At 44.3% G+C, this 23,621-nt stretch overlaps 1 protein-coding gene across 2 annotated transcripts in view; it reads left to right on the top strand.

Moving 5' to 3' along the window:
• PLPP6 (phospholipid phosphatase 6) overlaps positions 1 to 23,621 on the top strand; it is a 73,840-nt gene extending 50,219 nt beyond the window's left edge. For both annotated transcript variants that reach the window (XM_069737222.1, XM_069737223.1), the window contains one exon: positions 22,169 to 23,621. In XM_069737222.1, the coding sequence (XP_069593323.1) occupies positions 22,169 to 22,530 (362 nt within the window). In that variant the 3' untranslated portion in view covers positions 22,531 to 23,621. The remainder of the gene's footprint in view (positions 1 to 22,168) is intronic.

Consider the following 23,621-nt stretch of genomic DNA (forward strand, 5'->3'; position numbering starts at 1 on the left):
GCCTGTCGGGAGTTGCAGAAATCCAGTTTTTAGCAATCAGTTTTCTAGCCATGTATAGTAATCGAGCAATAGCAAGTTCCCAGTCTCAACATTATACAGTTCATCTACATATCCCAGTATGCAGGTGAGAGGATTACTAGTCACCATGCACCCATAGGCTGATTCTGTATGGCCCAAAACTGCTCCCCAATAGGAGTGCAGACGCGGGCATGACCTTAACATGTGCAACATTCCTGCTTCCTGTTGGGTGCACCTCAGACATCCAGAATCATTTCTAAGACCCATTTTAAACATAATTTCAGGTGATCTGTATACTCTATGAATTACATAGAGCTGTGAGAGTCTTTTGGGCTCACTAAAGGTACCATCACATTAAGCGACGCTGCAGCGATATAGACAACGATGCCGATCGCTGCAGCTTCGCTGTTTAGTCGTTGTGTGGTCGCTGGAGAGCTGTCACACAGACAGCTCTCCAGCGACCAACGATGCCGAAGTCCCCGGGTAACCAGGGTAAACATTGGGTTACTAAGTGCAGGGCCGCGCTTAGTAACCCGATGTTTACCCTGGTTACCACTGTAAATGTAAAAAAAACAAAAACACTACATACTTACATCTCGGTGTCTGTCGCGTCCCCCAGCGTCAGCTTCCCTGCACTGTGTAAGCGCCGGCCGTAAAGCAGAGCGGTGACGTCACCGCTCTGCTTTACGGCCGGCCGGCGCTGACACAGTGCAGGGAAGCTGATGCCGGGGGACGTAACAGACACCGGAATGTAAGTATGTAGTGTTTTTTTTTTTTACATTTACAGTGGTAACCAGGGTAAATATCGGGTTACTAAGCGCGACCCTGCGCTTAGTAACCCAATGTTTACCCTGGTTACCAGTGAACACATCGCTGGATCGGCGTCACACACGCCGATTCAGCGATGTCAGCGGGTGATCCAGCGGCGAAATAAAGTTCTGGACCTTCAGCAACGACCAGCGATGTCACAGCAGGATCCTGATCGCTGCTGCGTGTCAAACACAACGATATCGCTAGCCAGGACGCTGCAACGTCACGGATCACTATTGTTCTCGTTCTAAAGTTGCTCAGTGTGAAGGTACCTTAAGTGAAAGATTGAGTATGTATTCTAGCACCAAAGCCCACTCATCATCTGTGATAACAATCTCTGTCTCCCATTTCTGTCTAACCAGCAGAGGGAATTTCTTAACCCCTTAGCGACCGCCGATACGCCTTTTAACGGCGGCCGCTAAGGGTACTTAAACCACAGCGCCGTTAATTAACGGCGCTGTGGAAAAAGTGTATAGCGCCCCCCCACAGGCCGATTTTCTCCGGGGTCTCGGCTGCCGAGGGTAGCCGAGACCCCAGAGAACATGATTCGGGGGGTTTTTAACCCTCCCCGCATTTGCGATCGCCGGTAATTAACCGTTTACCGGCGATCGCAAAAAAAAAAAAAAAAAAAAAAAAAGCGATCTCTTTTTAATTTCTCTGTCCTCCGATGTGATCGCACATCGGAGGACAGAGAAAAGGGGTCCCAGGTGGCCCCCCAATACTCGCCTAACTCCCCCGATGCTCCTCGTGTCTCCCGGTGGGCGCCGCCATCTTCAAAATGGCGGGCGCATGCGCAGTGCGCCCGCCGGCCGGCACCGGGAGAATCTTTGGGGTCTCGGCTGCCTGGGGTAGCCGAGACCCCAAAGAGCATGATCGGGGTCGGTTTTAGCGACCCCTGTTTTGCGATCGCCGGTAATTAACTGTTTACCGGCGACCGCAAAAAAAAAAAAAAAAAAAAAAGTAAAGTGTAATTCTCTGTCCTCTGATGTGATCGCACATCAGAGGACAGAGAAATAGGGGGATTCGGGGACCCTAGCATACTCACCTAGGTCCCTGGATCCTCTTGCTGCTCCTCCTGGCCGCCGGCAGAAGAACATGGCGGACGCATGCCCAGTGCGCCCGCCATCTGTCTCCATCTGCCGGCCGGCAGGAGAACAGCGGTTAGGGCTAAAATTAGGGTTAGGGGTAGGGTTAGGGGTAGGGGTAGGGTTAGGGTTAGGTTAGGGGTAGGGTTAGGGGTAGGGTTAGGGTAGGGGTAGGGTTAGGGCTAGGGTTAGGTTAGGGGTAGGGTTACGGCTAGGGTTAGGTTAGGGGTAGGGTTAGGTTAGGGGTAGGGTTACGGCTAGGGTTAGGTTAGGGGTAGGGTTAGGTTAGGGGTAGGGTTAGGTTAGGGGTAGGGTTAGGGTTGGGGCTAAATTTAGGGTTAGGGTTGGGGCTAAATTTAGGGTTAGGCTTCTTTCACACTTACGTCGGTACGGGGCCGTCGCAATGCGTCGGCCCGACATACCGACGCACGTTGTGAAAATTGTGCACAACGTGGGCAGCAGCTGTAGTTTTTCAACGCATCCGCTGCCCAATCTATGTCCTGGGGAGGAGGGGGCGGAGTTACGGCCACGCATGCGCGGTCAGAAATGGCGGATGCGACGTACAAAAAAACGTTTCATTGAACGTTTTTTTTTGTGCCGACGCTCCGCCAAAACACAACTGATCCAGTGCACGACGGACGCGACGTGTGGCCATCTGTCACGATCCGTCGGCAATACTATGGGCAAAAAACGCATCCTGCGGGCACATTTGCAGGATCCGTTTCTTGTCCAAAACGACGGATTGCGTCGGAATGCCAAACAACGCAAGTGTGAAAGTAGCCTTAGGGCTAGGGTTAGGGTTGGGGCTAAAGTTAGGGTTAGAGCTGGGATTAGGTTTAGGGTTTGGATTAGGGTTGGTATTAGGGTTAGGGTTGGCATTAGGGTTACGCTTGGGATTAGGGTTAGGTTTGGGATTAGGGTTAAGGTTAGGGTTGTGATTAGGGGTGTATTGGGATTAGGGTTAGGTTTGAGGTTAGGGTTGAGATTAGGATTAGGGGTGTGTTGGATTTAGGGTTTTGATTAGGGTTATGGTTAGGGCTGACATTAGGGTTGTTTTGGGGTAAGGGTTGTGATTATGGTTAGGGTTAGTGATTAGGATTATGGATCAGGTTGGGATTAGGGTTAGGGGTTGGAGCTAGAATTGGGGGGTTTCCACTGTTTAGGTACATCAGGGGGTCTCCAAACACGACAGCCAATTTTGCGCTCAAAAAGTCAAATGGTGCTCCCTCCCTTCTGAGCTCTGCCGTGCGCCCAAACAGTGGGTTACCCCCACATATGGGGCATCAGCGTACTCGGGATAAATTGGACAACAACTTCTGGGGTCCAATTTCTCTTGTTACCCTTGTGAAAATAAAAACTTGGGGGCTACAAAATCTTTTTTGTGAAAAAAAAAAATATTTTTTATTTTCACGACTCTGCATTCTAAACTTCTGTGAAGCACTTGGGCATTCAAAGTTCTCACCACACATCTAGATAAGTTCCTTGGGGGGTCTAGTTTCCAAAATGGGGTCACTTGTGGGGGGTTACTACAGTTTAGGTATATCAGGGGCTCTGCAATCGCAACATAATGCCCACAGACCATTCTATCAAAGTCTGCATTCCAAAAAGGCGCTCCTTCCCTTCCGAGCTCTGCCGTGCGCCCAAACAGTGGTTTACCCCCACATATGGCACATCAGCGTACTCGGGATAAATTGGACAACAACTATTGCAGTCCAATTTCTCCTGTTACCCTTGTGAAAATAAAAACTTGGGGGCTACAAAATCTTTTTTGTGAAAAAAAAAAAATATTTTTTATTTTCACGACTCTGCATTCTAAACTTCTGTGAAGCACTTGGGCATTCAAAGTTCTCACCACACATCTAGATAAGTTCCTTGGGGGGTCTAGTTTCCAAAATGGGGTCACTTGTGGAGGGTTTCTACTGGTTAGGTACATCAGGGGCTCTGCAAATGCAACATAATACCCGCAGACCATTCTATCAAAGTCTGCATTCCAAAACGGCGCTCCTTCCTTCCGAGCTCTGCCGTGCGCCCAAACAGTGGTTTACCCCCACATATGGGGTACCAGCATACTCAAGACAAATTGGACAACAACTTTTGGGGTCCAATTTCTCTTGTTACCCTTGTAAAAATAAAAACTTGGGGGCTACAATATCTTTTTTGTGGAAAAAGAAAATATTTTTTATTTTCACGGCTCTGCATTATAAACTTCTGTGAAGCACTTGGGCATTCAAGGTTCTCACCACACATCTAGATAAGTTCCATGGGGGGTCTAGTTTCCAAAATGGGGTCACTTGTGGGGGATTTCTACTGTTTAGGCACATCAGGGGCTCTCCAAACGCGACATGGCGTCCAATCTCAATTCCAGCCAATTCTACATTGAAAAAGTAAAACGGCGCTCCTTCACTTCCAAGCTCTGCGGTGCGCCCAAACAGTGGTTTACCCCCACATATGGGGTATCGACGTATTCAGGAGAAATCGCACAACAACTTTTGTGGTCTAATTTCTCCTGTTACCCTTGTGAAAATAAGAATTTGTGGGCAAAAAGATCATTTTTGTGTAAACAAAAGCAATTTTTTTATTTTCACGGCTCTACGTTATAAACTTCTGTGAAGCACTTGGGGGTTCAAAGTGCTCGCCACACATCTAGATAAGTTCCTTAAGGGGTCTAGTTTCCAAAATGGTGTCACTTGTGGGGGGTTTCCACTGTTTAGGCACATCAGGGGCTCTCTAAACGTGACATGGCGTCCAATCTCAATTCCAGCCAATTCTGCATTGAAAAAGTCAAACGGCGCTCCTTCACTTCTAAGTTCTGCGGTGCGCCCTAACAGTGGTTTACCCCCACATATGGGGTATTGGCGTATTCAGGAGAAATTGCATAACAAAATTTATGGTTACATTTCTGTTTTTACACTTGTGAAAATAAAAAAAATGGTTCTGAATTAAGATGTTTGCAAAAAAAAGTTAAATGTTCATTTTTTCCTTCCACATTGTTTCAGTTCCTGTGAAGCACGTAAAGGGTTAATAAACTTCTTGAATGTGGTATTGAGAACCTTGAGGGGTGTAGTTTTTAGAATGGTGTCACACTTCATTATTTTCTATCATATAGACCCCTCAAAATGACTTCAAATGTGATGTGGTCCCTAAAAAAAAATGGTGTTGTAAAAATGAGAAATTGCTGGTCAACTTTTAACCCTTATAACTCCCTAATAAAAAAAAATTTTGTTTCCAAAATTGTGCTGATGTAAAGTAGACATGTGGGAAATGTTATTTATTAACTATTTTTCGTGACATATCTCTCTGATTTAAGGGCATAAAAATACAAAGTTTGAAAATTGCAAAATTTTACAAATTTTCGCCATATTTCCGTTTTTTTCATAAATAATCGCAAGTAATATCGAAGAAATGTTACCACTAACATGAAGTACAATATGTCACGAAAAAACAATCTCAGAATCAGCGGGATCCGTTGAAGCGTTCCAGAGTTATAACCTCATAAAGTGACAGTGGTCAGAATTGCAAAAATTGGCTCGGTCATTAAGTACCAAATTGGCTCTGTCACTAAGGGGTTAAGGAAGACAAAGAGATGGTCATTATAGACACTGGCTATTACCCCCTTTGTAGCTCCCTCTGAGCAAACAGTGTCTAATACCACATCTCTCTGAGTTTTAGGGTATGTGCACACGTCAGGATTTCTTGCAGAATTTTTCCTGACAAAAACCGGACATTTCTGCCAGAAATCCGCATGCGTTTTTTTTCCGCGGTTTTTGACGTGGTTTTTTGTGCGTTTTTTCCCAAATGCATTGAATTGCGGGAAAAACGCAGAAAATCTGCAAAAATAATGAACATGCTCATTTTTTTACCGCGATGCGTTTTTTTCGCGGAAAAAAACGCATCCATGTGCACAAAACATGCAGAATGCATTCTAAATGATAGAATGCATAATGAGTTTTTATAGCGTTTTTAGCGCGAAAAAACGTGAAAAAAAACCTGAACGTGTGCACATAACCTTAACATCTCTCACTTTACATTGGGCTTTATAGGTGGGTTTGAGTTGAAAGTATAGAAAGAAGCAGCTATCAGGTAGATCGAACTCTTTTTGCCGACACATCAAAGGATTTAAGCCCTTCATTGCCGACCACCTAGTGAATGTACTGTATACCCATATTCTTCCAGTTCCCGAACTCAGTTAGTTTGGCAAATTCTGAGTAAGTCATTACTCCAAAGAGATGTGTACATTGATAAGTGTTCGACCTTCTATTGTTTGTTTTAGATACAAAATGACCTGCTCAAAAAATACCAAGATAGGAGGACCATAAAGTAACCAAAGAAAATGTAGGGACAAACAAAATCCTCCAGAGCGGATTCTCATTGAAAATAATTTTATTAAAGTACATAATTTGAATTAAAACCATTAAAAATTGGAAATGCAACTGAACCACAAAAATTATGAGAAAAAGCGCAAACACTGTACATGATAATGACATAAAGTGCAACAATACAAATTATGAAGAATAGCGAATATCAAGTAATCCGACAAACCGTTTAAAGAGAGATAGAAAAATTTGACAATATAAATGGAGTAAAGGTGAGTATAATATCACCAATATTAGTCATAGAAATAATATGGCCGTTCAAGAATATGGTGTGAAGATTAGGTAAAGTGCATAGTGCAGACAATTTTCAATGAAATATACAGGTCCTTCTCAAAAAATTAGCATATAGTGTTAAATTTCATTATTTACCATAATGTAATGATTACAATTAAACTTTCATATATTATAGATTCATTATCCACCAACTGAAATTTGTCACGTCTTTTATTGTTTTAATACTGATGATTTTGGCATACAACTCCTGATAACCCAAAAAACCTGTCTCAATAAATTAGCATATTTCACCCATCCAATCAAATAAAAGTGTTTTTTAACAACAAACAAAAAAACCATCAAATAATAATGTTCAGTTATGCACTCAATACTTGGTCGGGAATCCTTTGGCAGAAATGACTGCTTCAATGCGGCGTGGCATGGAGGCAATCAGCCTGTGACACTGCTGAGATGTTATGGAGGCCCAGGATGCTTCAATAGCGGCCTTAAGCTCATCCAGAGTGTTGGGTCTTGCGTCTCTCAACTTTCTCTTCACAATATCCCACAGATTCTCTATGGGGTTCAGGTCAGGGGAGTTGGCAGGCCAATTGAGCACAGTAATACCATGGTCAGTAAACCATTTACCAGTGGTTTTGGCACTGTGAGCAGGTGCCAGGTCGTGCTGAAAAATGAAATCTTCATCTCCATAAAGCATTTCAGCCGATGGAAGCATGAAGTGCTCCAAAATCTCCTGATAGCTAGCTGCATTGACCCTGCCCTTGATGAAACACAGTGGACCAACACCAGCAGCTGACATGGCACCCCACACCATCACTGACTGTGGGTACTTGACACTGGACTTCAGGCATTTTGGCATTTCCTTCTCCCCAGTCTTCCTCCAGACTCTGGCACCTTGATTTCCGAATGACATGCAAAATTTGCTTTCATCAGAAAAAAGTACTTGGGTCCACTTAGCAACAGTCCAGTGCTGCTTCTCTGTAGCCCATTTCGGCACCTGTAGCCCATTTCCTGCACACGCCTGTGCACGGTGGCTCTGGATGTTTCCACACCAGACTCAGTCCACTGCTTCCTCAGGTTCCCCAAGGTCTGGAATCGGTCCTTCTCCACAATCTTCCTCAGGGTCCGGTCTCCTCTTCTCGTTGTACAGCGTTTTCTGCCACATTGTTTCCTTCCAACAGACTTACCATTGAGGTGCCTTGATACAGCACTCTGGGAACAGCCTATTTGTTGAGAAATTTCTTTCTGGGTCTTACCCTCTTGCTTGAGGGTGTCAATGATGGCCTTCTTGACATCTGTCAGGTCGCTAGTCTTACCCATGATGGGGGTTTTGAGTAATGAACCAGGCAGGGAGTTTATAAAAGCCTCAGGTATCTTTTGCATGTGTTTAGAGTTAATTAGTTGATTCAGAAGATTAGGGTAATAGGTCGTTTAGAGAACCTTTTCTTGATATGCTAATTTATTGAGACAGGTTTTTTGGGTTATCAGGAGTTGTATGCCAAAATCATCAGTATTAAAACAATAAAAGACCTGACAAATTTCAGTTGGTGGATAATGAATCTATAATATATGAAAGTTTAATTGTAATCATTACATTATGGTAAATAATGAAATTTAACACTATATGCTAATTTTTTGAGAAGGACCTGTATACAGAGGGATAAATCAATCCAGTATCTAATTGCATATCAAATCTGTCCGTTTTTCATCTGAAGGCTGAGAATATAAAGAAAAAATTCTTATTTTAATTATTGAAGCAGTGTAGTAGGATCAGTGAGATCCAAAGCCTTCAAAGGAAAAACAGAGCATAATGTGCACACCATGACCTGAAATATAGACCGCAGTAGCAGCAACTGAAAGTATCAAAGGTAATCAAGATACAACCTGTCTGAAGTCAGGTACCAGTGTACCCTGAAGGCTTTGGATCTCACTGATCCTACTACACTGCTTCAATAATTAAAATAAGAATTTTTTCTTTATATTCTCAGCCTTCAGATGAAAAACGGACAGATTTGATATGCAATTAGATACTGGATTGATTAATCCCTCTGTATATATTTCATTGAAAATTGTCTGCACTATGCACTTTACTTAATCTTCACACCATATTCTTCAACGGCCATATTATTTCTATGACTAGTATTGATATTATACTCACCTGTACTCCATTTATATTGTCACATTTTTCTATCTCTCTTTAACCCCTTGGGATTTTCCGTTTTTCCGTGTTTGTTTTTTGCTCCCCTTCTTCCTAAAGCCCTAACTTTTTTATTTTTCCATCAATATGGCCATGTGAGGGCTTATTTTTTGCGAAACAAGTTGTACTTTTGAACGACATCATTGGTTTTAGAATGTTGTGTTCTAGAAAACGGGAAAAAAATTCCAAGTGCGGTGAAATTGCAAAAAAAAAGTGCAATCCCACACTTTTTTTATTGGCTTTTTTACTAGGTTTGCTAAATGCTCTGCCAATGTGATTCTCCAGGTCATTACGAGTTCATAGACACCAAACATGTCTAGGTTCTCTTTTATCTAAGTGGTGAAAACAAAATTCCAAACTTCGCTAAAAAAATTAAAAATTGCGCCATGTTCCGATACCCGTAGCGTCTCCATTTTTCATGATCTGGGGTCGGGTGAGGGCTTATTTTTTTGCATACTGAGCCGGTGTTTTTAATGATAGCATTTTGGTGCAGATACGTGCTTTTGATCGCCCGTCATTGCATTTTAATGCAATGTTGTGGCGACCAAAAACATAATTCTGGCGTTTCGAATTTTTTTCTCGCTACGCCGTTTAGCGATCAGGTTAATCCTTTTTTTTATTGATAGATCGGGCGATTCTGAAAGCGGCGATACCAAATATGTGTAAGTTTGAATTTTTTTATTGATTTATTTTGAATGGGGCGAAAGGTGGGTGATTTAAACTTTTATATATATTTTTTTTTTTCACATTTGTTGTAACTTTTTTTTTTTTTTTTTACTTTTGCCATGCTTCAATAGCCTCCATGGGAGGCTAGAAGCTGGCACCACTCGATCGGCTAATCTACATAGCAGCGATCATCAGATCGCTGCTATGCAGCAGAAATGCAGGTGTGCTATGAGCGCCAACCACAGGGGGGCGCTCACAGCAGATCTGCATCAGTAACCATAGAGGTCTCAAGGACCTCTATGGTTACCATTCTGACGCATCGCTGACCCCCGATCATGTGACGGGGTTCGGCGATGCGCTCATTTTCGGCCGGAAGTGCCGGTTGAATGCTGCTGTCAGCGTTTGTCAGCAGCATTTAACTAGTTAATAGCGGCTTGTGAATCGCAACTTCACCTGCCGCTATTGCGGGCACATGTCAGCTGTTCAAAACAGCTGACATGTCCCGGCTTCGATGCGGGCTCACCGCCGGAGCCCTGCATCAAAGCGCAGTATCTGACCTCGGACGTACTATCCCGTCCGAGGTCAGAAAGAGGTTAAACTGTCTGTCGGATTATTACTTGATGTTCGCTATTCTGCATAATTTGTATTGTGCACTTTATGTACCATATCATTATCATGTACAGTTTTTGCGCTTTTTCTCATCATTTTTGTGGTTCAGTTGCATTTCCAATTTTTAATGGTTTTTAATTCAAATTATGTACTTTAATAAAATTATTTTCTATGAGAATCCACTCTGGAGGATTTTGTTTGTCCCTACATTTTCTTTTGTTTGATTTTAAGCCAAACCTTGGAAATTAACCCCTTCATGACCCAGCCTATCTTGACCTTAATGACCTGGCAGTTTTTTGCAATTCTGACCAGTGTCCCTTTATGAGGTAATAACTCTGGAACGCTTCAACGGATCCTAACGGTTCTGAGATTGTTTTTTCGTGACATATTGGGCTTCATGTTAGTGGTAAATTTAGGTCAATAATTTTTGCGTTTATTTTTGAAAAAAATTGAAATTTGGCTAAAATTTTGAAAATTTTGCAATTTTCAAATTTTGAATTTTTATTCTGTTAAACCAGAGAGTTATGTGACACAAAATAGTTAATAAATAACATTTCCCAGATGTCTACTTTACATCAGCACAATTTTGGAAACAAAATTTTTTTTTGCTAGGAAGTTATAAGGGTTAAAAATTTGACCAGCGATTTCTCATTTTTACAACGAAATTTACAAAACCATTTTTTTTAGGGACCACCTCACATTTGAAGTCAGTTTGAGGGGTCTCTATGGCTGAAAATACCTAAAAGTGACACCATTCTAAAAACTGCACCCCTCAAGGTACTCAAAACCACATTCAAGAAGTTTATTATTAACCCTTCAGGTGCTTCACAGCAGCAGAAGCATCATGGAAAGAAAAAATGAACATTTAACTTTTTAGTCACAAAAATGTTTCTCTAGTAACCCCCCCCACGACAGCACACCTGGAGGATGTTACCCCTTTCCTAATAGGGACAGGAAATGACCAAGAGGTTAAATAACCCCTCCCTCATCCTCCCCTCAGTGTTTTTTCCTGTCCCTACTAGGGATGAAGAGGTCATCCCAGGTGTACTGTGCCGGCAGCGGTCACCAGGGGGAAAAGAAATTTTAACGCTGGGCAGCTGGGGAGCAGACTTACCTCTCTTCACCGAGCGCTGCTCCCATCTCCTCCGGACTCGGGACATCCGCCACCAGTCCGCACCTGCAGGGCAAGGTCTGGGCGGCATTCTTCGGCTGGAGGCCTCTAAGAGCTCTCCAGCCCCTCTCCTCCTCCAGCGGTGTGCGCGCGATGAGGACTTCTGGTCTGAAGCCGGCGGCTGGATGTGACGTCAGATGCCAGCCGCCTTCGGTATTCAGGAAGATCCTTTTGCGTTCCACGCTGGAACGCATGATAGATAGCATGGATGTCAGCCCCTCCCCCCCCCCCCCACATCCGGACATTGGAGGAGGAGGTCCTCCCACCAGGAGGACAGGTGCTGTGTCCGGTCGCCTATTTAAGAGCCCCGGACAAGAAGACGTCTCAGGTAGGACCACTGTGTGGTGAAAATCATGGAGACGTCTGCCTCGCGCTCTGCTCTTGCAGATCCCAGCACCATCCCGGCCCCAGTAAAGGTACCATCACATTAAGCAACTTACCAACGAGAACGACAGCGATCCGTGACGTTGCAGCGTCCTGGATAGCGATCTCATTGTGTTTGACACGCAGCAGCGATCAGGATCCTGCTGTGACATCGCTGGTCGTAGCTGAAAGTCTGGAACTTTATTTGGTCGTCAGGTCGGCGTGATTCGTCATGTTTGACAGCAAAGGCAACGATGCCTGCAATGGTTTTCCATGGAGCGAACAACCAGCGAGAACGATAAGTACGTCACTGGATCGCTCCTGCATCGCTCAGCTGTTGCCGGTGTTTGACGTCTCCTAGCGACCCAAACAGCGACGCTGCAGCGATCGTCTCATTGTCTATATCGCTGCAGCGACGCGACGCATTGGCCCAACCATGGACATTATCACTGGCCTATGCTTTCCCTCCATTACCAATTCTACCAAAGGTCCTACAAAAGATAAGGACAGAAAGGGTCAGTGTAATCCTAGTGGCTCCATTTTGGCCCAAAAGAATTTGGTTTGGGTCCCTCATCAGCCTAAAAGTAGATGGACCGATGGCACTATCTCCGATCAAGAACCTTCTCTATCAGGGGCCAAAACTTCATCCAGATCCCGAGAGATTACACCTGAATGCCTGGCTTCTGAATTCTCAATTCTGAGGACCAGAGGGCTATCAAAGAAAGTCATTAGTACTCTACAGAAAAGCCGGAAGACAGTTACCAATTCCATTTATCAGAAAATATGGAAAACCTGTATCACATGGAGTGCTCCTGAACGGCCTAACCCAGACCGGCCGAACTTAGCCAGGATCCTGGATTTTTTACAAGATGGGCTAGAAAAAGGTCTCAGACCCAGCACCCTCAAGGTACAGGTGGCGGCACTGAGCTCGTATTTTGACCAGCCTTTAGCCGAACACAGATGGATAAGAAGATTTATGACTGCAGCATCCCGCACTCCAAGATCCATAAGTATAGTCCCATCTTGGGACCTCAATATAGTCCTGAAGAGACTTACACTTCCACCTTTTGAACCCTTGTCATCAATAGCAATGGATAGACTCGCCTGGAAAACCACCTTCCTGATAGCTATAACTACAGCCAGGAGAGTAGGTGAACTACAGGCCCTGTCAATGAACCCTACATGAGGATTCTGCAAGATAGACTTATTCTGCGATTGGATCCATCCTTTCTCCCAAAGGTCGTCTCTGACTTCCACATGTCGCAGGAGATAATTCTCCCTTCCTTTTATCAAGAACCAAAGAATGAGGAAGAAGAACAGTTCCATACTTTAGACGTTCGGAGAATGGTACTTTATTACCTTCAAGTTTCAGACAAAATTAGGAAGGATCGGAATTTGTTTATCCATCTTCACGGACAGAATATGGGGAAGAAGACTTCCAAATCTACAATTGCCAATTTGGTCAAGAGAGCAATCTTGGAGGCTTATCTGTTGTGAATTCTGTGGCAGAGCTCCCTCCTGTGGTCACAAGTGGTACTTCGGCTGATTCTCTCTGGGAGCTTCCGTTTGTGGAGGAAAGTGGTACTGCGGCTTCTGAGTTTCCTCCCTCAGGTGATCTGGTGAGGTCGTTAGGTGCTTCTCTACTTAACTCCACCTAATGCTTTGATCCATGCTTCCTGTCAATGTTCCAGTGTTGGACTTGTTTTTCCCTGGATCATTCCTGTGGCCTGCTGCTCTGCATAGCTAAGTTCTTCTTTGCTATTTGTTTGCTATTTTTTCTGTCCAGCTTGTCTAATTGTTTTGCTGGAAGCTCTGGGACGCAAAGGGTGTACCTCCGTGCCGTTAGTTCGGTACAGAGGGTCTTTTTGCCCCCTTTGCGTGGTTTTCTTTAGGGTTTTGTGTAGACCGCAAAGTTATCTTTCCTATCCTCGCTCTGTTAAGAAAGTCGGGCCTCACTTTGCTGAATCTATTTCATCCCTACGTTTGTCTTTTCATCTTAACTCACAGTCATTATATGTGGGGGGGCTGCCTTTTCCTTTGGGGTATTTCTCTGAGGCAAGGTAGGCTTATTTTCTATCTTCAGGCTAGTTAGTTTCTCAGGCTGTGCCGAGTTGCATAGGTAGAGTTAGGCGCAATCCACGGCTGCCTCTAGTGTTGTTTGGAGAGGATTAGGGATTGCGGTCTGCAGAGTTCCCACGTCACAGAGCTCGTTCTATGATTTTGGGTTATTGTCAGATCACTGTATGTGCTCTGACCGCTATGTCCATTGTGATACTGAATTGCCTATCACAACAGTACAGGAAGCCAAAAAGTGCTAATGATTCTCAATAGAGGGAAAAAAGAAGTTCTGAGACCATTTTTTTTTCTTTGCACTGTGTTTTGCCTTTTTTTTCCCCTAGACATTTGGGTGGTTCAGTGGAAACCCCTCAATTCTAACTTCAACCCTAACCCCATCACACCCCTAATCACAACCCTAACCCCAACACACCCGTAACCCTAATCCTAACCCTAATCCCAACCCTAATCCCAACCCTAACCACAACTTTAACCCCAACACACCCCTAACCCTATCCATAACCCTAACCACAAGCATAATCTTAACCCTATTTCCAACCCTAGCCCTAATTCCAACCCTAACTCTAATTCTAACCCTAAGGCTATGTGCCCACGTTGCGGATTCGTGTGAGATTTTTCCGCACGATTTTTGAAAAATCCGCAGGTAAAAGGCACTGCGTTTTACCAGCGGATTTCCAGTGTTTTTTGTGCGGATTTCACCTGTGGATTTCTATTGAGGAACAGGTGTAAAACGCTGCGGTATCCGCACACAATTGACATGCTGCGGAAAATACAACGCAGCGTTTCCGCACGGTATTTTCCGCACCATGGGCACAGCGGATTTGGTTTTCCATAGGTTTACATGGTACTGTAAACCTGATGGAAAACTGCTACGAATTCGCTGATAGGTTATATCACAGTGATCAAAATATACCTGGAATGAATCTGCCGACCGGCAGATTCGGCGGGCGCATTGCACATGCGTCCACCATTTTGGAAGATGGTGGCGCCCAGGGTGAAGACGGACAGACACCGGGAGGCCCGGTAAGTATAAGGGGGGGGTGGCATCGGAGCACGGGGGGAGCGGGCAGGAGGACGGGGGAGCGGACAGGACGGCGGAGGGGAGCGGAGTACCGGACGGAGGACCGGGGAGGCGATCGGTGGGGGGGTTTACACCAGTGTTTCCAGCCATGGCCGATGATATTGCAGCATCGGCCATGGCTGGATTGTAATATTTCACCAGTTTTTAGGTGAAATATTACAAATCGCTCTGATTCGCTGTTAAAAGTGAATCTGCCAATCAGAGCGATCGTAGCCACGGGGGGGTGAAGCCACCCCCCTTGGCTGAAGTACCACTCCCCCTGTCCCTGCAGATCGGGTGAAATTGGAGTTAACCCTTTCACCCGATCTGCAGGGATGCAAACTTTCCATGACGCCACATAGGCGTCTTAGGTCGGATTGGCACCGACTTTCATGACGCCTACGTGGCGTCAAAGGTCGGGAAGGGGTTAAGTCCAATGTAGGGTATACTGAGAGACCCCCAAACCTGCCAACTCTAAACTTTCCACAAGGGGCTCCTGTCCCACAGTATTTTGAATAATTTTACAGACCAAACTGCCCGTGTCACTTTCATAGAATCATAGAATGGTAGAGTTGGAAGGGACCTCTTGGATCATCTGGTCCAACCTTCTGCTGAAAGCAGGATTCAGTAAATCATCCCAGACAGATGTCTGTCCAGCCTCTGAAGACTTCCATTGAAGGAGAACTCACCACCTCTCGTGGCAGCCTGTTCTTCTCATTGGTCACCCTAACTGTCAAAAAGTTTTTTCTAATATCTAATCTGTGTCTCCTCCCATTCAGTTTCATCCTATTGCTTCTAGTCTTTCTTTGTGCAAATAAGAATAAATATGATCCTTCAACAATGTGACAGGACAGCCCTTGAGATATTTGTAGACAGCTATTAAGTCTCCTCTGTCTTCTTTTTTCAATCTAAACATTCCCAAATCCTGTAACTGTTCCTCATAGGACATGGTTTGAAGACCAGTCACCATTCTGGTTGATCTTCTCTGAACTTGCTCCAATTTGTTGATGTTTTTTTAAAATGTGGTGCCGAAAACTCGACACAGTATTCTAGATGAGGTCTGACCAAAGAGGAGTAGAGGGCAATAATGACTTAACGTGATCTAGACTGTATGCCTCTGTTAATACATCCCAGAATTGCATTTGCCTTTTTTTTGCTGCTGCATCACACTGTTGACTCATGTTCAATCTGTGATCTATTAGTATACCCAAGTGTTTTTCATATGTGCTGTTGCTTAGCTCTATTCCTCCCATTCTGTATATGCGTTTTTCATTTTTATTGCCCAGATGTAGTACTTTGCATTTTTCCCTATTAACCCCTTCCTGACATGCGCCGTACTAGTACTGCTTTGCGGGAACTGTGTTCCCGCAAACCGCGGTACTAGTACGGCACTGCTATTTCTGGTTACCGTGCTGCATCGCGCGGTGACCGGATGAGGATGGCTGCTGTTTCTGACAGCAGACCATCCTGGCACGTCACCACGAGGAGCTTATCCGTATCCCCCCCCCCCCCCGCGTCGGCGATCGCTGTGATTGGCTGGTGAGAGTTCACCAGCCAATCACAGCAAAGCTGACAATGAAGTTGTAAATAAAAAAGCATGTGACAGGCTGTGCTTGGTGCTGTGACGTAGCACCAATCACAGGCGTCACAGTAGGTGGGGTGATCGCCACGTCACCTAACCTCATTAACCCCTATGGCGCTGATTGGCTGAACAATAGCTTCTAGCCAATCAGCGCCAAAGGGGTTAATTTAAAATAGCGATCACCGCCCTGCACGCCATCTTTACCTCAGATTTGGCGTGCAGAGCAGTGGTCTAAGCCCCTCTGTCTCACCTGAGAAAAGATTCCATTGCTGGCCAGTGCGATCGTCAATGCGATCTCCTTGCCTTCCTGTGCTGATCTCCTGCGATCTGTGCTGTGCTGTGATCTGCCTGCTGTGTGACTCCTGTGATCACAGCAGCAGCACCTCCCCCACCCCTTTCCCATCCCTGTTCCAGTACCCCCCCTCCTCCTCCCTCTAATTGATTTTTTGCGCACTTTTTTGCGCTTCTTTCCTGTTCGCGGCGTCCCGCTCAGAGCATACGTGCTCTTCCTGTGTCTGCAGCGCTTTGATCATTATCGCTACTGATCAGAGACTGCGCCACAGGACTTTTTTTAGCTAGTTAGTGTAACGGACTTCGCAGTCTAAGCGAAGTCCGATTTTATTTATTTTTTTAGAAAAAATAATAATCTTAGTTAGTACAGTGTAGTTTCAGACACAGCAAAGTACCGTAGTCAGCGTCCCTGTTTGACGTCCCCTTTCCCTTACCCACTCCCTGTTCCAGTGCCCCCCTCTCTCTCCTCCCTGCAGTTGAATTTTTAGGCCACTTTTTTGGGTTTTTTTTTCTGTGCGCGTCGTCCCGCGCAGAGCATTTATGACTTTCTGTGTCCGCAGCAGTTTGATCAGTATCGCTGCTGATCAGAGACTGCGCCACGGGAATTTTTCTTTTTTAGCTAGTGTAGCGGACTTCGCAGTCTAAGCGACGTCCAAGTTTTTTTTTTTAGAAAAAAATAGTAGTTAGTACAGCATAGTTTTAGACATAGCAAGGTAGCGTAGCCGGCGTCACATCGTTAGTGACAACCGATCTTCTTTTAGAGAAAAAAAAATTGTACAGCGTAGTTTTAGTGTTAGTACAGCCGGCGTCACAGCGTTAGTGACGACCGATCTTGTTTTAGAAAAAAAAAGTAGAGTAGTTTTATAGGTAGGGAGGTAGCTTTTATTTTTTTTCTTGTATCAAAAGTGCATTAGGGGAGCGTACGTCATATTGTTGGTGACGTCCGTTTTTCTTTTGTAAAAAAGAATGTGTCCAATAAATTTATAGGGAGGGCATTAGTGTAGTGAACGTCTGTTTATTTTTTATACAAACTTTTTTTTTTAAATCTGATTTTTCTTTACATTTTCTCTTCTACATTTTACCTCTCTACTTCATTTTTCTCTGTTTTGTTATAATAAAGAGTACCCTATACACAAGCCCCACACATTACACGTGTAAAAGCAACACTTACATACACATCCCCGGGGTTTGGGAAGAAAAATAAAAATGTTCCATTCGTCAACAAGGCCCTATTCATCAGAGGAGGCTTACGCCATCCTTGCGTCCGACACGGATTCAGCCAGTGAGGAAGATCCCACATTCCTCTATTCCTCCTCCTCCTCATCTAGTGAGGAAGGACCCCCAACAAGGCGTCCTAGGACCCAGGCTACTCCTGCAGCACTTCGATACCGTATGGATTGCACCCTCCGAAAATTTTCAGCCCGTCATTCCGGATTTCAGCAGCAGCTCAGGATCCAGTTTGACACCACTGGCATCACTGAAATTGACTTCTTCAAATTCTTTTTCAGTGAGGAAATAATAAATCTTATGGTGGCCCAGACGAACCTGTATGCCCAGCAATTTTTCACCCAAAATCCCATGTCATCATACGCCAGATGGACCCCCGTAAATGCAACAGAGATGATGACATTTTGTGGAATTGTGCTGCATGTGGGCATGATAAAAAAAAACAGAGATTCGTCAGTACTGGAGTACTGATATTCTCTACAGTACACCGGTATTCCGCATGGCCATGACAAGGACACGATTTGAAGGGATCCAACGATTTTTGCATTACAGTGATAATGCGCAGTGTCCTCCTCGACACGATCCTAACTTTGATCGTCTATATAAAATTCGGCCTGTGGTTGAACACTTCAGCAGAAAATTTGCTGAGGTGTACACACCCCAGAGGGACATCGCTATCGATGAATCTCTCGTTCATTTCAAAGGGAGGCTAAAATTCCGACAATACCTGCCCAGTAAGAGGTCCAGGTACGTAATAAAGCTGTACAAACTGTGCGAGAGTACCTCAGGGTACACCCACAGATTTAGGGTCTACGAGGGTAAGGACACCCAGATTAACCCCCCTGAATGCCCCCCCATCCTAGAGGTGATTGGGAAAATTGTGTGGGAATTGCTGCACCCACTGCTGGATAAGGGTTATCACCTCTACATTGATAACTTTTACACCAGCATCCCACTTTTTAAGGCCCTCTCTGCCAGAGGTACAGCTGCATGTGGCACCGTGCGGAAAAATCAGCGAGGCCTCCCTATGCCGCTAATTGGGCAAATGCTGAGAAAAGGGGAAAGCAGAGCCCAATGCAGCGACAACATGCTGGTGGTCAAGTATAAGGACAAAAGGGATGCGTCCTTATCCTGACCACCATACACCGTGACAACAGCTTCCAACCATACAGTGCCATGCGAACAGCCAAAGTATGGTACAAAAAATTGGCCGTGAACATTGTACAGATGGCACTGTCCAATGCTTTTGGGCTGTCCCGATCTGCAGGCAATAAGGGGACCTTCCTTCAGTTTCAGGAGGAAGTCATCAAAGCCCTAATGTTTGGCACTCGGGGAGGTGAGGGCCCCAGTACTTCTGAATCTGATAGTGCCCGTATTGTTCCAAGTCAACATTTCCCAGGACAGGTTCCCCAAGCAGCGAGGACAGGCTGATCACAAAAACGGTGCAGAGTATGCTCCAAGAAAGGAATCCAAATGGACACAACTTACGATTGTGAAACCTGGCCTTTGCATTAAGGATTGTTTCAAAGCGTATACACATCTATAATCTGATGTACCAAGCACATCTTACACATACCGCCACATTATAAATTCATACACTAAAACTAAAAGCATTATAGTTATTACTATAAAACTATGCCTCTAGATAAATTCCTTCAGAGGTGTAGTTTCCAAAATGGGGTCAATTGTGGAGGATTTCCACTGTTAAGGCACATCAGGGGCTCTGCAAATGCAACATGATGTCCGCAGACCATTCCATCAAAGTCTGCAAATCCAAAACGTCACTCCTTCCATTCTGAGCCCTGCCGTGCGCACAAACAGTGGTTTTCCCCCACATATGGGGTATCGGCGTATTCAGGAGAAAATGTGCAACAACTTTAGTGGTCTATTTTCTCCTGTGACCTTTGTGAAAATAAAAAAAATTGGGGCTAAAATATCATTTTTGTGGAAAAAAATGTTATTTTTTTATTTTTTTTTATTTTCATCACTCAGTTATAATTTTCTGTGAGGCACTTGGAGGTTTACGGTGCTCACCACATATCTAAATAAATTTCTTGGGAGGTCTAGTTTCCAAAATGGGGTCACTTTTGGGAGTTCTCAACTGTTTAGGCACATCAGGGGCTCTGCAAATGCAACATGATGCCTGCAGACCATTCCATCAAAGGCTGCAATCCAAAATGGCACTCCTTCCATTCTGAGCCCTGCCGTGCTCACAAACAGTGGTTTTCCCCCACATATGGGGTATCGGCGTATTCAGGAGAAATTGCTCAACAATGGACCATTTTCTCAGTTTACACTTGTGAAAATTAAAAAATCGTTGCTAAAAGATCATTTTCGTGGCAAAAATGTGATTTTTTTTTTTTTTTTTTTTTTTTTCCCCCCACGGCTCGATGTTATAAACTTCTGTGCAGCACCTGGGGGTTGGAAGTGCTCACCACACAGCTACATAAGTTCGTTAAAGGGTCTAGTTTCCAAAATGGGGTCACTTGTGTGGGGTTTTCCAATGTTTAGGCACACCAGGGGTCTCTTCAAACGTGACATGGCATCCACTCTCAATTCCAGCCAATTTTGTGTTCAAAAGGTGCTCCTTCCCTTCCGAGCCCTGCTGTGCGCCCAAACAGTGGTTTTCCCCCACATATGTGGTATCGGCGTATTCAGGAGAAATTGCTCACCAACTTTAGTGGATCATTTTCTCCTTTTACCCTTGTGAAAATAAACAAATTGTTGCCGAATGATCATTTTTGTGACTAAAAAGATAAATGTTCATTTTTTCCTTCCACATTGCTTCAGCTCCTGTGAAGCACCCAAAGGGTTAATAAACTTCTTGAATGTGGTTTTAAGTACCTTGAGGGGTTCAGTTTTTGGAATGGTGTCACTTTTGGGTATTTTCTGTTATATACCCCTCAAAGTAACTTCAAGTGTGAGGTGGTCCCTAAAAAAAAAATAGTTTCCTAAATTTAATTGAAAAAATGAAAAATCGCAGGTCATCTTTTAAGCCTTATAACTTCCTGACCCAAAAATATTTTGGTTCAAAAATTGTGCTAATGTATAGTACACATGTGGGAAATGTTATTTATGAGCTAATTTTCACCGACCTGACACTGTCTGTAGGTTACTGTGACAGGTCCCCTTTAAAGGGAACCTGTCACCCCCACTCCCCCCAGAGCCACCTTGTGCAGCACTATTGCTGCATTCTGACAAGGTGGCTCTTTAAGTTCTTGTTCCTGCCACTGCTGAAATAATCGTTTTTGAAGGTTGTCCCTCATACCTTGAAATTGCCACAAGTCTTTCCCCGCTAATCCAGGTGCCTCACAGCCATCACTCATTGCCTCCTCCTCTTCCTTTGTTAGCGTTCCTGACACCTGCGCTGTTATATATATATTTTTTTTTTGGCATTCGCAGTTGCGCTGCCCTTCGAACTTACAGCGCAGGCATCGGGAAGCTAACGAAGGAAGAGGAGGCGGCGCCCGGCGCGCAGAGGCCATTAATGACGGCTGTGAGGCGTCTGGATTAAGGGGGAAAGACCTGCCTCCGGGACGATTTCAAGGTCTGAGGGACAAATTTCAAAAAGGATTATTTCATCAGTGCCCCAGGAATAAGAACTAAAAGAGCCACCTTGTCAGAATGCAGCATTATAGACGTTTTTTCCAGACGCCGGAATCGAGTGTACGCCGGATCCGGCATCAAACTGGAAGGAACACTGGGCCATCCGGCGCAATCCGGCGATAATACAAGTCAATGGGGGAAAAACCGGTTCCGGTTTTTATTTTTTCCGGTTTTTCTCCCGAGAGCCGGATTTAGCCTGAAACAAAAAACCTGAAGTGTGAAAGCAGCCTTAAGGTGCAGTCTCACAGTGGCACTTTGGTCGCTACGACGGCACGATCCGTGATGCTCCAGCATCGCTCCAATATCGCTCCAGCGTCGTAGACTGTGGTCACACTTCGCAATGCACGATGCTGGAGCGATAATTTCATAACGTGTTTGCGATGTAGAAGCTGTTGGTTACTATGCGCACATCGTATACAATATCGTGCACACCTTTGTTGCACGATGCGATCATGCCGCCACAGCGGGACACTTGACGACGAAAGAAAGTTTCAAACGAAAGTTTCAATCGACGTACGATTCTCAGCGGGGTCCCTGATGCAGTAGCGTCAGACACAGCGAGATCGTCGTAGCGATCAAAATGCCACTGTGTGACGGTACCCTTAGTGCTGCACAAGGTGGCTCTTTTAGTTACAAACGCCTGGGGGGCAACAGGTTCCTTTTAAAGAGAAGTCGTTACCTTACTTTTTTAACCTTCTGTTATCTAAAGTGAAGAACAGTAGTAAGGAACAGCTCTATAACTTAAACCTTTATGAAGGCTCAACTTTTTCTAATGTGCTTACCGGTATTCTTTTTCTTGGCAGCACTACTGTTGGATCTCATTCTTGTGGGAATCGTGAAAGGAATAGTGAAGCGTCGTAGACCTATCCAGAACCGCATGGACATGTTTGCTACATTCTCTGTGGACAAGTACTCCTTTCCATCAGGCCATGCTACACGAGCTGCCATGGTTTCTCGTTTTATGCTTAACCACCTGGTATTAGCTGTGCCGGTCAGGATGCTTGTAATGCTGTGGGCTATTGTCATTTGTTTATCCAGAGTTATGCTGGGTAGACACAATGTGTCAGATGTGGTGTTTGGCTTTTTCATGGGGCACATGCAGTATAATTTGGTTGAATACTTCTGGCTGTCACCAAATACAATGCCTGACCTGTTCAAAATATGAAGTGTTGACAGAAAGTGGTAATTTTGGAGGAATCATGTTAGACTTGTTATCATTTAAAATGGATATGATTAGATTGCCCACCTCATCTTGAAGCTTTTTAAACATGGACCTCCAACTATATCTTTGAGGGGTCAGCTACATGCGGAACCAAGGCAAAAAATGACACTATAGGAACCTCTTAGTAGACAGCACTGGCTGTAAAATCATTGCACTCGAAATCCAACATTCCGTCTTCTGCAGTGTTGGCCCTAGAACTGTGGACGTCACAATGGTGAAAAGGGGAATCCTGAGGCTTTGTTCTGTTTCTTCAGATGTTATATCTGGGAATGTTATATACGGTGAAAATTGTTTGGAAACGTTGGTATATGTATTTTTGTATACATACGTTTTCAGCCTGAACACTAGAACTAGAGGCCTTTGGCTTTACAGATGGTTCTTTGGTATACTACTACGGTACTTCAGTGAGTACACAATTTATTTTATTTCCCCCCTCATATAAAGTGAGGCTCCTACTGTTCTTACAGTAAGGCTTAGGCTTGATTCACACTTTCATATTTTGGTCAGTATCTTGTGTCAGTATTTGTAAGCCATAAAGTAGTTGTCGGTCCAGTATGCAGAAGAGTTGTAAATCTTTCCACTTTTTTTTTTTTGGTGCATTCCTGGTTTCCACATGCAAATACTGATGCAAAACTGCAATCCAAATACTGCCATATGAACGTGGCTTCAGGCAAATTAAAGGTCTCCGAGGATCGTTTCTTTATAGGGCATGTTGTTGAGTAAATGGACTCTCTTAAGCAGGACTTTTCATCAAGTTTAGCTTTTTAAACTGGCCACATGATGGAATAGTGGCTGCACATTTGAATAATATGCAGCTTATGTTATTTAGTTTCTCATCTCCGTTGTGGAGATACTAGTATAAATTTGAATCAATTTGAGTTTTCTCGCTATAAAAACGCGAAAAAAAGGCATACATTATGCATCCCATCATTTAGAATGCATTCCGCAATTTTTGTGCACATGTGTTTTTTTTCCGCGAAAAAAACGCATCGCGGTAAAAAACACAGCATTTTCATTAATTTTGCGATTTTTTT

Source organism: Ranitomeya imitator, chromosome 8 (assembly GCF_032444005.1).
Source record: "Ranitomeya imitator isolate aRanImi1 chromosome 8, aRanImi1.pri, whole genome shotgun sequence".
In the NCBI taxonomy this organism is placed as follows: domain Eukaryota; kingdom Metazoa; phylum Chordata; class Amphibia; order Anura; family Dendrobatidae; genus Ranitomeya; species Ranitomeya imitator.